We start from the raw sequence: 15,248 nt of genomic DNA, 5'->3' as shown, positions 1-15,248 counted from the left end.
AGGCCCTGCCCTCACGGGCCGCCGAACGCCATTCGTCCGTTTCCGGAACGTCCCGCCCCTTCCGCCGTCCTTCACCCCTCCCCCCCCGGCCTGGCGAGGCTCTTGGTACGCGCCAAGATGGCGGCCCCCGTGGTGCGGCACGGGTTCCTTCGGGCTGGGAGACTGGCCGTGCCTCCTCACCTTTCCCTGGCAGGTTGGTGGCTGCTGCCTGGGCGGCAGCGTCATTGGGCTCCCGGTTACTCTGGTTCATGGAATGAAAGCAGCGGCGGGGCTTCTGAAGAAGCAGCCTCAGTGGTCCTTGGGATCCAGTTGCTGGAGAAGTCATGGGAGATCCATCTCCTTCCCTAAAACGTCTCATTCCTGCCAGCCCAAAGCGGTGAATACGTAGCACAGGGAGGCTATGGCACGAGGGCTTTGGGGGGAGTGTACTTTGGTTTGGACTACGTGTTAGGGTGTCTCGTGGGTGACCAGGAAAGGTCTGGATTTTAACCCTGGGGCTGGGACATTTTTCTTTTTTCCAAGCTTCTGTTGGAAGCGAAGCAATGAACGTTTCCCCCCATCAGCTCCTAACTTGGTCGTCTAGACCCTGGTCTTTATGTCCTAGAATTTTCCAGTACAAATTCAATCCAGTGACTTGGTTAGAACTCTTGATTGACTCCCTCCCTCCCTGCCTTCCTTTCCTTTTCCTTCCTTCCTTCCTTCCTTCCCTCCCTCCCTCCCTCCCTCCCTCCCTCCCTCCCTCCTTCCTTCCTTCCTTCCTTCCTTCCTTCCTTCCTTCCTTCCTTCCTCCCATGTCTTGTTTTCTTCATATAATTTTCCACGTGTCAATAGCAAATGCTAATAGTTAACTACTTGTAAAGTAGTATCTGAGTTGAATTGCACTACACTCAAAGCTTTAAGTGGGGTCTGATGATTAGAACATCAGGGAAAAGTTATATTTACAAAAGCCGAGTTTTTTAAAAAAATGATTTCAACTTCATAATCCCAAGGTATGTCCCTGAATATTTAATTATATTGTTGTGATCGCACTCAATGTTTCCAGTGGCTTGTAGCAATCAAACTCCTTTAGCCTTTATTAAAAAAGAAAAGCACACACTTCTTCAAGAAGAACAATTAATTATCAACTTGAATTATTGGAAAATTTGTATGCGCAGTGCCTAACAACTTAGTATTAACTGTAGTAGTTACTATTAACATTTTCTAATTAAGATTGCTAGTAAATACTATTCAGACTAAAGACCATGGATGGCTGATTAGAGTAACATGACTGCTTAGATTATTTGGGGCAACCATTTTGACCAGGGAATGGAAATTTTGGTTTTAGTTTGAGCTGGTGGACTTCTAGCAAGTTAAACCTGTGCATATTCAATAGCATTCATTGTATTTAAACTTTAAAGAAACATAAAGTTAAAAATGTAGTTCCAGACTTAATAAGCCTGTGCTCATGCCTATAATCTTAGTTTCTCCAAAGGCTGAGAGAAGGATCAAGATTAGAGGCTAATCTGGATGGAAGAATTCATGAGATCCTGTCTTGAAAATAATCAGTAAAAAACAGAAGCATAACATAAATGGTAGAGTATCAGCCTGGCAACCACAAAGCTATGAGTTCACACCCCATGTGTGAGTTATTTTCCCTTCCACCCCCAAAATTTAGTTCTTGTGAAACTTGTTCTATTTTAGGTGTTCAATAGGCCTGTGTGGCTGTCATCATTATAGAAAGTTATATTGAACAAACACTAGATCATAGGTGCAGTTAGATCATAGGTCAATAACAGGAGGGTGCAAGGGAAGGCGAGTGAATGCATAGAATAGTATAACACTGACGATTACTGTTCTGACCACAAAGCCTGACTACTTGGGATTTGGGAATACTGGTAAGTAGCTTGACTTTTGAGTTGTTGAAACATTACAGAAAAAAAGGAAAAATATCTGCTTTGTACAAGTTCATGTCCAATCAGTATTTCAAGCACTTTGGTACTTCAATTGTTAGAATGGGGTTGCAGAGCTGATACAATCAGGAAGAAAGGAAAATTAGCTGAGATGGAACTCTCAAAATGATTTAAATATATGAACTGGCTAAAGGAAGGAATCTTACTTAGCATTATTACATAGTGGATATTAAAACAAATATGTGCTCAAACTAGCATGCTAAGATATGTGTTGTTTCTGAATTTATGAAGAGACTGAGAGATACTATATAATTTCCCCAATTTTCTATAACATTATTAGCAAGACAAAGGTTCAGAGCTACAATCACACTGCTTTCCACTAAACAGAAAAAATGTGTGTATATATATATATAGATATATATATATATACACACATATGTAAAGGATTATGTATCACAACCCATCTTAGGGTGTTTTTATTATTCTATAAGGAAATCCTATTCCTATTATCAGCCTTCATTGTCATTCAATCTTTGTCTCCATTCTCAGCTGTAGGCAGACCTACTTTTATTATTAATTTTTTTTTGTCAGTCCTGGGGCTTGAACTCAGGACTTGAGTCCTGAGGGTTTTTTTGTTGTTTGTTTTTTTGCTTGTTTGTTACCAGTTCTTGGGCTTTCTCAAGACTAGAGCTCTACCACTTGAGCCACAGCACCATTTATGGCCTTTTCTATGTATGTGGTACCGAGGAATCGAACCCAGGACTTCGTGCTTGCTGGGCAGGCACTCTATCACTAGGCCAAACTCCCAGCCCTATTTTATTTTATTTTGTGCTGGTAGTGAGGCTTGAATTTAGTGTCTCATACTCTTAGTTTTCTCTGTTCATGGATAGCATTTTTTCACTTCAGCCACACCTGCATTTGTGGCTTTTGCTAGATAATCAAGAGAGAAGAGTTTCTCAGGCTTGTCAGGCTGGCTTCCAACTGAGATCCTCTGATTTCAGGCTCTTGAGTAGCTAGGATTATAGGCATGAGCCTCCAGCACCCAGCTTCTGACAACAATCTACTTTCTGTAAATGCCTTTGCCTATTTTGATATTTCATATGTATGGAATTACAATATTTCTTTTGAGATTGCTTTTAAGTTTCCTTATTTTATTAATTCCTAAATAATGATCCATTGTAAGAATATACCACACCTATCAACATCCATTTATCAACTGATGTATATTTTGGTTTCTACTTTATTAATAATAATGCCAGGAACATTTGTGTACAGCTTTGTGAAAGTACAGATTTTCATTTTTCTCATCCATACCTAGGAATTAAATTATTAGACCCTTTAGAAACTCCATATTTGAAGAACTACCAAACTTTTCCAAAACAGCATCGTCACTTTCTGTTCTCACCAGCTATGTGTGAGGGTCTCTACATCCTCACCAACCATGGTCATTTTCATTATAGTCACCATAATGAGTGAGGTCCTTTCTCCAGGCCATTTCCTTTTCCTTGCTGACAAATTATGTTAAGCTCCTTTCTATTTATAGACACATAAATGTATGCACAATTCAGAACTCCATGTGTGTTTTGCATCCACTGCTTCAACCACAAACTGAAAATATTTTTTCTTTAAATTCCATCTGCATGGAGCATGTAGTTCAGATCCCCCCCCCCGTCATTATTCCCTAAACAGTGTAGAAAAATAATGATTGATGTAACATTTACATTATACTAAGTATTAAAAGTAGAGATAATTTTTTTAAACATGGAAAAATGTGCCAGAGTTATGTGCAAATGTAGTGGTATTGCTTTATATATGGGATTAAGCATTTTAGGATTTTTATAGTGGTGGTGGGATTCTGGAATCATTCACCAAAGACACTGAGGAATAGTTGGCTCTTTCTCCCCATCCTTGTTTTCTTTCTATTTATTTATTTATCTATCTTCTTCTTTGAATGCTTTGCTCATCTGAATTTGGGTTGTAAAGGCTATTATATGTTTCAGATTCACATCCCTTATTGGATTAATGATCTGCAAGTGCTTTTTCCCATTGCAGGGATTATTATCTCTTACTTGCTTTGAAGCACAGTGTTTTTGTGGGGGTTTTTTTTTTGGTGGGTCATAGGGCTTGTACTAGGCCTGGGCGCCATCCCTGCACTCTTCAGCACAAGGCTACTGCCCTGCCCTTGAGCCAACTCCCACTTCCTGTTTTCTAAAGGTTAATTGGAGATAAGAGTCTTGGGTCCTTTTGTGCCTGGGCTGGCTTTGAACTTTGATCTTCAGATCTCAGCCTCCTGGGTAGCTAGGATTACAGGCGTGAGCCACTATGCCTGGCTCAGAGTTTTTAATTTTGAGGAAACTTCTTTTTTTCTTTCTCATTTATTCCTCAAGCACAAGTGTATTGAGCACTGTCTCATGCCAGGGGCATTGCACAAGATGCTAGGAATCTAGCAAGCCTTCTTGTATGCTGGAACAGATTCAGCTCTTTGAGTTTCTGTCTTCCTTGGGTGCTGGGTCACCGGGTAAGATACTTCTTTTGGTTTATGCAAAGTATGAATCTGTGTGTTAATAAAAGTCACATTAAAATGTTTTTACATCTAATAATTTTAATACATTCAATTAATGAGTTAGACAGTAGCTCAGCAAATGTTTTAGATTCTAGAAAGGAGTTCTAGGCTCAGAGGTGTAGCTCAAGTAGTAGAGCTCCTACTTGGCAAGCACAGGATCATGAGTTCAGTCCCTAGTATTGTCCAAAAGGGGTTGGGGGCAGAGTTCTAGGGCTCACCTGGGTTATATTATAGTAGTGTTTTTCTGTATCTTCTACTTGTTAGAAATTAACTGCTTTTTGTTGTCAGCTGTATTGTGAACTGTGTAGTATTGATTACAGTGTCATATTAGATGTGTGTGTATGTACATGTGAGCATATGCACGGGCATATGCCCATGCTACTGTGCCAGTCCTGAGGCTTGAACTCAGGGCTTGGGTTTTTATCCTTGAGCTTTTTTTTTTTTTCCCTCAAGACTAAAGCTGTACCACTTGAGCCACGGCTTTATTTCCAGATTTTCTGGTAGTTAACTGGAGATAAGAACCTCAGGGACTTTCCTGACCCCATTTCCTTCAAGCTGGATCTTAGATCTCAGCCTCTTGAGTAGCTAGGGTTATAGGTTTGAGAGCCACATGCACCAGCTGCTTACCAGAATTTTCTCACACACACCTGTAATCCTAGTTCCTAGCTACTCAGGAGGCTGAGATGTGAGGATCACAATTCAAAGACAGTGGCTAGGCAAGTCTGTTCATGAGACTCTTATCTCCACAAATCATCAAAAAACAAAAAAAAAACCCACCAAAACCCCCAAAACAAGAAGTTAAGCTGTGGCTCAATGGTTAGGGCATTAGCTTTGAGCTAAAAAGCTCAGGAATCACATCCAGGACCTGGGTTTAAGCCCTAGGAGTGGGGGAAAAAAGTTAAGATACATAATCTAGTAGTTGAGAACATGTTTACTAAAGTAGATAAATAAGATTTTTGTGGAATTAGACTTGTTGAGATCCTTGTCATTTTCCCTTAGGTAAACGGTTCCTGCTTTCAGCAGCCTACTCAGATAGCCAGAAATGGGAAGCAAGAGAAAAAGAACATTGTCACCCAGGTAGGTGTCTGCTTGTGTATTCTATCGAGCCAGTGTACTTACCATCAAATAGTCATGTTGCAATTATGAAACAATACTTTCTGATGATTCCATTCAAATAAGTACATTGTAAGTCTCAAAAAGGATTAGTTTTACATGGCAAAAGTGATTTTTGCTATCCTCCACTTTATTTTGATACTAGAGATTGAACTCATGGCCTGAGTGCTGCCCCTTAGCTTTTTCTTAGCAAGGTTGGCACTCTACCACTTGAGCCATATATACATTTCTGCCTTTTTGCCTGTTATTGGACTTCTCTGCTTGAACTAGCTTCAAACCTTGATCTTCAGTTCATGCCTCCTAAGTAACTAGGATTACAAGTGTGAGCCACCTGGCTTCTTCCATATTTTTAATATTTCATTTTGCTTTGATGATTAGTCTCCTGAAGTCATGTAAAGCCTTATAAATATTTCATCTTTTTCTTGCTTTTTGTCTACTTTGATAATATAGTTTTCATGTAGCCTGTCTTTGTTTTACAGAATTTCTTTTGCACTTTAATCCCTTTTTGGTTTTTAAATCTGTTTATTTTCTTTCCTTTCATTTTTGTTTTTGGTACTAGGATTTATTGAACTTATTACTTTGTCCTTGCTGTGTGGGTACTCTACCACTTGAGCTGTGCTCTCATCACTTTTTGTTTTGCTTATTTTCTGATAGGGTTTCACTTTTTTTTTTTGATCGTGAGACTTGAACTCTGGGCCTGGTTGCTGTCCCTGAGCTCTTCAGCTGAAGGCTACCACAACCCCTTGAGCCACAGTACCAGTTCTGGTTTTCTGGTGGTTAATTGGAGATAAGAGTCGCAGGGACTTTAGTGCCTGGGCTGGCTTTGAACCATGATCCTCAGATCTCAGCCTCCTGAGTAGCTAGGATTATAGGTGTAAGCCACCATACCTGGCTGGGTTTCACTTTTTGCCTGGTCAGCTTGAACCATAATCCTGGTGCCTATATTTCCTGCATAGCTGAGATAAAGGCATATTCTGCCATGTTCTTTTTTTTTTTTTTTAATTGATAGAGATGAGTTCTCACAAAGTTTACGCAGGCCAGCCTTCTGAGTGGTTAGGATTAGTTTGTCACTCTGCCTGACTTCTACCTCTTCATTTCCTTAACATTTCATGTGGTCTTCAGAACTTTTTTGGCTCTTTTCATTTTCAATATCAAGTAAAAAGTTTGAAAGCAAAATTGAAGTCTCATGTAAGCTAGGTAAGCAAGTGTTAGTAAACATCTTCCCATCTATGTCTGTGTATTATCACCTAAGTAGTAGACTTTTTGTATTAAATTCCAAGGCCTAAAAGAAGCCACTGATTTTTTTAAAAATCTCTGCACTGAAAACATTAGTGCATGTAACATCAGAGCAGGACATTGGCAAAATGAATAGACTGGTGATAGTTTTATGAGACTGATGTCACTTTTGGATCAATTCCAGTGTTGATCTAATATTTTTCCTCAGTCTTCTTTCTTTGGACTTGCATCAGATAAGAATAAAGTCTTCCTCTGTTGTGGATTCTCCCCATTAGTGGGGAGGATGTCTTCTCACTAATGTCTTCTGTACTGAGGGTTTCAGAGTGATCATTTTTTCCACTCATAATGTGATGGCACAGAATGTTGTGAGCTCTGGAATGTGTACATGGCAGGGACCAGTCCCAGCAGAGCCCAAACAGAGCTGGGAGATCTAAAAAATAACTATTCATGGCCTCTCCATAAGGATCTTGTAGTCTGTTCTCACTATAAAACCCCCAAGATCCTGTTAGAACCAGTATTTAAAGATCATAAAATACCCATTCACCTCCACAGGGTTTTTCCTTGCTTATCTCTTCCTTCGGTACCCTGCCTTACAACAGAGACACTGTTTTACTGCATGGAAGTTGCAACATTGCACGTTATCCAAGTTCTCTGAATTCTGCCCCCAAAATGTCAGTAATACCAGTCATTGTAATAATCATAAAACACCCCACATACTAAAGTGCCCCCCAGAGCAGGCACTATGCTTTTCTGGGAGAGACACTAAGGTGGCTTTAAATCATGATATGGCAAAGGTTCTAATGTGCAATAAATGAATTGTAAGCCACGTGCTTATGGAAGTACTGATAAAGAGTGAAAGCTAACTGTTACAGACACCTTCTTAGGTAGGAAGGTGAGGACATGAAGCCACCATGTTTGGTGTGAGGGTTAGGTGTAGTCAGTTCTGTTATTCCAGGGACTTTGTCACTGGTATTTGAGTAAGCAGAAGCTGTTTGCCAAAAAGTGATAATCATCTATAAACAAAAGCCACATGCAAGAGTGCCCTCCTCTGATAGGACTGGTACTGGGAGAAGCTGTGCTTCCTTGACACTCTGGAAGGTGACCTTCTTCTGAGACTACCTACCATCATCCCTGTCCAATCAGAGCCCCTTTCCTACCATACATGCTTACAACTTTGTGCCTTTCACTGGCAGCGTGGTATGAAATCTGTACTGGGAGGTAGTCATCTGTATTCGAGGTTTGCAGCTTTCCAGGGGTGTCTGCACTTATAAATTAAGCACAGCCGTGCTGCTTGCCCAGTGGCCTGACTTGGACCAGTGCTCCTTGCTTTTGACATAAAGAAAGGTTTTAGGACTAGACTAGAAGACAGGTGCTTCAGACACTCCTGCATTTTTCAGACTGAACGGTAGATGGCAGTGCAGCCCCTGTGGGGAATGCGGGGCTGCAGCTCAGCCTTTGGGTGCTGGGCACGGGGCCTTGCTGGGCATGTGGAGCGCTGTGATTGGACACTGTGAGAAGGAAGGCCGTGAGGTGCTTTGGGCGGGCTCACTGATTGGAGGAGGAAGGAGGGCCGATATGAGGCCTGCATTCCCGCTGCTCCCATTGGAGGCTGGGCAGTGTGGGTGTGGGGGCCTCTGTCTTGCTGAGTTCATCCTTGCAGCCTTCTCAGGATAGCTGTAAGACCACTAAGGTTCTCTTCCATAAATGCTTCTTCACTGCATTTGCTGTGCTCATCGACACGTGTAGATCATAATCTGTATGTAGACCGGTGAATTGTCACACAGGGACATTCTTACCGCCCCAGAGGCCTGGCCAGGTCCTCTACTGCCCTGACCTCAGCACTGAGGGCTGAAAGGAAAAAGGGACATGAAGACACCGGGACCCTAAACTGCCTCCGGGCTTCAACAGTGATCAGCTTATAAATCCGTTATTTCTCTCCTCTGTTGCCCAATCCTGATCCTCGGATTTATGAGTAGAAATTAATTCTTATTTCTGAGTTTTCAGTTTGTAAATGATCACAAAAGCAAGGGAAATCTTTCCCTTCCCTCCCTACCCTTCCTCTTCTCTTTTTTTCTCCTCCCTCCTTCCCCCCCCTCCCTCAGTCTAAAAAGTATTATATCGTTAGTGGCTTGAATTCAGGTCTGTGTATTACCGATGCTTCTCTCGTTTCAGTGGAAGTTTAATTTTACATTTTTTTTTCTGTGAAAGCTTTTGGCGGATAGTATTTTTTCAGATCCTACTTTGAGGCCCTTATGTAGATTTTTGGAAGTCTTCTTCTCTGACAGTTCTTTATTTGCATTTCTGTTTATTAGGCTTTTAATGTTTACCAGCAGTTGATAGTTTGAGAGATAAGTCATTTTCCTAGTTATATGTATACACAGCCTACTATCATATTTGTCTTTTATTGAACCAATTAAGCTTTTATTGAACTAATTTAAAGCTTCTGGTGACAGAAAAATAAATAGGAAATCTACAAACCTCTCATCAAACTAGACCCCAAGATAACTTTCCTACTTTCCTTGCTTCTTTTTTTTTTTTTTTTGGTGGGTCATGGGGCTTGACCTCAGCTTGGGTGCTGTCCCTGAGCTCTTGAGCCAAGCCCCACTCTGGTCCTTTTGTGCCTGGCTGCTGGCAGATCTCTGCCTCCTGAGTAGCTAGGATTCCAGGCCTGTGTCACCTGGCCCTTACTTCTAAGCATGATATGTTATCTGTTCTTGTTTTTCTTTTAAAGTGGAAGAAACAAAGACCCATTTTCAACCTAAAAGTTTTTCTAGATCACTCCTAGGAAGAATTATGATGATTTATTACCTAAATTAGATATGGTACATATTTGTCCCGAAGTCCAAAAGGGCTAATGTTGCTGATGTGGGTAACAGTAATGTTCAGTTACATAGAAGTCATGAAAAACTGGAATAATTTCTCATAAAAGCTACCAGCCTCCACAGGTCTTTTTTTCTAGTTCATCATCTCTACTGTAGATTTTGTGGTCACTAAGAAGATGCCATTCTTTTCTGAAAATTTTATCAACATTATGAAGCTTGGGATTTCACTAGGTTAAAATGAATTTCCTGATAAAATCTTTACGTAGTGATCCACTCTATAAAAACACTGAGGCTATTAGGTCTGGATTATAGCTGTATGAGCTTTCTTTTGGTTTGTTGTTTATCTTGTCATATACTTTTATTTTCAATTCTTCTGTGTGCATATGGTTTATATAGCTAGATGTTTGCTTCATTAGCCAATCACACAATCATTAGCATTTGGTAGAAGATGTAGTCTGTTTACATTGTCTTTTAATCATTCATAGTTACTGATACATTTGAATATCTGTTATTAGTCTTTGTTGTTGTTCCTGGATTAGAATAGTCAATACTATTGAGATGTCCAAACTACTCAAAGAGATTGATAATCAACATACTCACATTTGAAATTCCAGTGCCAATTTTCATAGAAACAGGGAGGTTCCATATCCTTTTTTTTTGGTCATGAGGTTTGAACTCTGGTCCTGGATGTTTGCTCCTGAGCTCTTCAGTTCAAGACTAATACCCTACCCCTGGAGCCAAAGCACCACTTTCAGTTTTCTAGTGGTTAATTGGAGATAAGAGTCTCACACACTTCAGTGCCTGGGCTGACTTTGAACCTTGATCCTCAGATCTCAGCCTTCTGAGTAGCTATGATTACAAGAGTGAGTCACCGCGCCCAGATAAGGTTCCATATCTTTATGAAATGGGACATCTAGTTAACACGAGGTCCTGAGTTCAATTGCCAGTAATAACCCTCACCCCTACCCCCCACCCCCTCAAATAGAGTTCTTTGGGGAAAACAGTGGTTTACTTTGCAGTGTGCATTGTTTTCTCTACAGATATAGTCCTAGTTGGCCTGGCTCTACTTGAGGATCTCTGAATCACCTTATTTTACACAGACCTTGACTTTATATCCGCAGGATGCCAGTCACTATTAATATTCCCGTAAGACAAATACTGATGATTCATGCTTGTAATCCTAGCTACTCAGGAAGCTGAGATCTGAGGCTCTCAGTTTGAAGTCAGTCTGGGTAGACAAATCCATGAGACTCTTAACTCCATAACCAACAAAAAGTTGTAAGTGGAGGTTTGGTTCAAGTTATAGAGCACTAGCCTTGAGCGAAAAAAGCCAACCAAGTGCACAAGAGTTCAACACACACACACGCACACACGGACACTATGTTCTCTTAAAGGCCTCCAAGTTTGTGCTTTCATGTTGTCTTTGGCTCTTAGCAATTATTTCTATCTCATTGAAAACTCAGTCACTTGTTTGGGGGAAAATGTTTAATATCTTAATATTTTATTTTTATTGTGGAAAATATTTTTGAAAGGATAGATAGTTGAGCTTGTTCCAGCAGTAGGATTCCTGTTTGAGGTTGGGCTTAGAAGCAAACACCTAAAAACCTATTTTTGTGTTTCTTCCCTTCATGATCATTCTCAAACATACCTACTAATACTTGACTGGCTGTACCAGCGTTTGCTAGAGCTGTTGCTTTAAAATGTGGATGTTTCTGGTTTATATCAACCCCACAGATTTAGGATGTTGTGGATATAAAGCCTATGAATCTAAAGCTTTAAAAGCCCCTCAGGGAGGTTCAAATGTCTACCAGTTTAACGCGCCATCACGCCAATACCTATACTAGCTAGGTCCTCCAAAAAAATCCTTTATGTTCTTAAATCACCAGTGATACTTTGGTCTTCAGGCTAGAGCCATTTCATACTGCCTGCCTTTCATCTTCAAACTTAGCTTCATTTTATCAGTTTTGATCAATGAGGAATTCTCATTGCAGCTCTGTCTTCCCTTTGTTGTTTACACCCATAGCTGCAGTATGTGTTCAGGACTTGCTGGAAGGGCTGGAGTTTGGCCTGGTGGTAGAGTGTTTGCCTAGCATACATGAAGACTCAGGTTCAGTACCACATATACAGAAAAAACAAACAAGCAAAAGAAAAGAAAGAAAGAAAGAAAGAAAGAAAGAAAGAAAGAAAGTAAAAAAAAAAACTTGCTGGAAATCATCTTTGGCACCTCTCTTTGGGCATCTGCTGGCCCATCACTGGGCCAACGTGAAATGTGACTTTGATGGTAGAAGACCACAATCTAGAAGCCTGTGATACCAACCCTCTGCAGGCTGCAGCTGTCTCCGCCCTCCCCACTCAGTGCGGTGCTTTTTTCCGCCTCATTCATCAAACCAGTGCTATAATATGAGGTCACATAATACTGAGCAGCAAACCACTCTCTTGCAGTATGCAAATGTTACTTATCAGATGCTGGCTCTGCAGCTGTTGCCTTTTTGATGCCTGGCCACTTCCACTTGACTGAAGATTCCATGGTGGGACAGCTTCTGGTCAACTCTGGTTGCCACACCCAGGTGGCCTAACTGGCCATCTCAATCAGTGTTTTGTTATAGATAGACACTGTGTTCTGTGTAGAAGCCATAAGAAAAAGGGGCTAGTGGGCCATTTTAATTCAGTCAGTAGTATCTTTTTAGCAGCATATGTTATTTGTACAGAAGGTTTCATTGTGGTATTTGCACATTTACACAGTGATTTGTCTTACGGGAATATTAATGGTGACTGGCATCCTGCGGATATAAAGTCAAAGTGTGTGTGTGTGTGTGTGTTGGTCCTGGAGCTTGAACTCAAGGCCAGGTCACAGGTCACTGTCCCTGAGCTTTCTGTACTCTACCACTTGAGCCATAGCTCGACTTCTGGCTTTCTGGTGGCTAATTGAAATAAAAGTTTTGTAGACTTTCCTGCATGGGCTGGCTTTGAATTGCCATCCTCAGATCTCAATCTTCTAAGTAGCTGGAGTTATAGATGTGAGCCACTGGTATCCTACACCCTCCTTAGATCAATTTCAGTATGTTTCCTTGCTCTGTTTCTGTACATGCAAATAAACTATGTTGACCATAATTTATCCTCATTCACCCTCTTTGTGAACTCCTCCCCCTGCTTTTTTGTTGTTGTTGGTCATGGGACTTGAACTCATATTGAAGCCTGAGCTTTTTTGCTCAAGACTACGATTTTGAACCACAGCTTTAACTTCCAGTGTTTAGATGGTTAATAGGAGATAAGCATTGCACAGCCTTTCCTGCCAGGGCTGGCCTCAAACCTCAATCCTTACATCTCAGCCATCTGAGTATCCAGGCTTACAGTGCTCAAAATGCTTTTTTTAAGGTATAAATTTTTTTTTCTTTTTTTCTTTTTTTTGCCAGTCCTGGGCTTGAGCTCAGGGCCTGAGCACTGTCCTTGGACTTTCTCAAGGCTAGAGCTCTACCACTTGAGCCTGAGCACCACTTCCGGCTTTTTTCTATGTATGTGGTACTGAGGAATCGAACCCGGGTCTTCATGCATGCTAGGCAAGCACTTTAACCACTAGGCCAATCTCCCGGTCCCAAGGTATAAATTTTAAGCAAAGGGAAGTCATTATTTAATATTCCTGTCATCACAGTGTAAGAGTTTCCATCTTTCAGGAAATGATCATAAAGATTTGGTACAGATAGCTGTTTCACATCTAGCCTGAGCAAGTAGATTTGACAACATTGATTGCCTTCTTTAAAAGGACTTAGGGATATTATTATTATTATTATTATTATTATTATATTCTTTAATAATATGGCTTCAATCCCTTCAAGGTAGTCATAAGAAAAGCCATTAATTTTTATATTATGTCAGGTTTTAAGAGGCTTAGGAAGTATTTTCCTTGTTTGCTACCGAGTTGCTGTGGTCAGTACCCCAGGGAATAGATGAGAGAAAATGGCCAAATGCAGAGCAAGGGATTATCTGTGACAAGTTTACTGATGATCTCTGGTGTCTCCTCTTCTTTTCCTTTCTTAAATATTCCCTGAGGACTTCCATTGCAATGTTAGAAGGACTGAGAATATATTAGTGTATTCATCCCTGTCTGCATTCATTTTACTTTTTATTTTATGGGGCAGAGACTAGCTTTGGTAGGCATTTGTAGTTCCTAGAAAATACTTTTGGGTTTTATCCTAAGTAGAAGTTACTGGCTGGTTAAGGAAAGAGAATCATAGGATCTGTTTGTCTTTTCAAAGCCTTCCTGTAAGGGTGAGGTGGCTATTAAAGCAAGGCCGAGAGATGAGAGATTGGTGGCTTGTAGTAGTAGTAATGACATATAGCTTATATGTTCTAGAGCCTATAGGAGTTGTTGACCAGTTGGGTAAAGGGTAAAAAACAATGGGTTTGGGGTGATATTCTTTTTTGACCTTCAGTGTCCTTCTCATTTCCTTTACAGAGAGGAAAGTTGAACTTAAGATGCATAATCCTTAAAGATTTACTAGTCACCCAAATGGAATAACAACTAAGCAATTTAAATGCAGTTAAAGGTGTAAGTGAGAGTGAGACATGGAGCCAATAGTCTGCAGGTGATGATTATGGAGAAATTACCTAGAGACTGAGTACTGGTAGTGAAGGGAAGAATATTACTGAGATGTGGACCATTTTAACATCTAGAGGACATAATGAAGAATGCTGCAAAAACAAACAAAAAAACAACTAAGAGAAAAAAATAGAATAAATATTTCATGAAGGATCGGATGGTCTCACACAAATAGATAGAGGGGCAAGTGAAGTGACGGTGGACAATTAGCCATTGAATTTTCCAGTGTAGAAATGGTCACTGGTGTTGGTGTAGTAATGGGAAAAAAAATGTGGTTAGAGTTGAAGACTGGAAACTAAGAAGCAGTTAATAGGGGTATCAAATATGACTGATTACTTGCTTGTAATCCCTGTACTTGGGAAGCAGAGGCAGGCTGATTGTGAGGTTGAAGCCAACCTATACTACAGCCCATTCTCATAAAACCAGAAAACAGTAACAATAATAGGAACAAAACTCTTCAAAGCCTTGTTGCTGTTAAGGGGATCAAAGAAAAGGAGACATGTGGAAGAAAATAAGGACAAGAGAATAGATGCTGTTGCTTGTGTGTGTACGTATGTGTGCATGCTCACACATATGGCAGTACCAGCACTTGAACTCCTTTTGTTTACTCATCTGTCTGCTCTTCCACTTGAGCCATATTTCACGTAACCTCTTTTGTTGGTTAATAGGAGGTTAGAGTCTTAAGTTTGTCTACCTGGACTGGCTCCTTGATACTTAGATCTCTACTTCAAGAGTAACTAGAATTCTAGGCATGAGTTACCAGGCAGTTTGTCCTTTATAGCTATAGGATTCAGAGGATAGGTACTCATGCTAGTTTCTGATCACAGGCTGAGAATAAGAGAGAAAGGGTAGGAGAAAAGGAGAAGACAGACATTTTCCTGCTCCCCATGCAGGAAATGAAAGTTAAAGATTCCACCTCTTTAATTTTTGTTAAAAACAATTTCTAAAAAAGAGCAATCTGTTTTATTACAGACTTTATAACGTTAGCAGCCATCTGGCAGAGTTGTTTCTGTTAGATATTTCCGTGC

General features: G+C 40.5%; 1 protein-coding gene across 2 annotated transcripts in view; it reads left to right on the top strand.

The window, feature by feature from the left end:
* The first annotated feature begins 100 nt into the window (after window positions 1–100).
* Window positions 101–15,248, top strand: part of Mrps27 (mitochondrial ribosomal protein S27) — a 65,522-nt gene continuing 50,374 nt past the window's right edge. The window contains exons 1-2 of one of the 2 annotated variants that reach the window (XM_090331806.1): window positions 101–193; window positions 5,452–5,529. In XM_090331806.1, coding sequence (XP_090187932.1) covers window positions 118–193; window positions 5,452–5,529 — 154 coding nt within the window. In that variant the 5' untranslated portion in view covers window positions 101–117. Of the gene's footprint in view, window positions 194–288; window positions 377–5,451; window positions 5,530–15,248 lie in introns of those variants that run through there. The other variant, XM_090331807.1, reaches the window with a different exon arrangement.

The sequence above is a fragment of the Megascapheus bottae genome, chromosome 4, assembly GCF_031878675.1.
Source record: "Megascapheus bottae isolate mThoBot1 chromosome 4, mThoBot2.hap1, whole genome shotgun sequence".
Lineage (NCBI taxonomy): Eukaryota > Metazoa > Chordata > Mammalia > Rodentia > Geomyidae > Megascapheus > Megascapheus bottae.
This window is presented reverse-complemented; position numbering and strand designations above follow the sequence as displayed.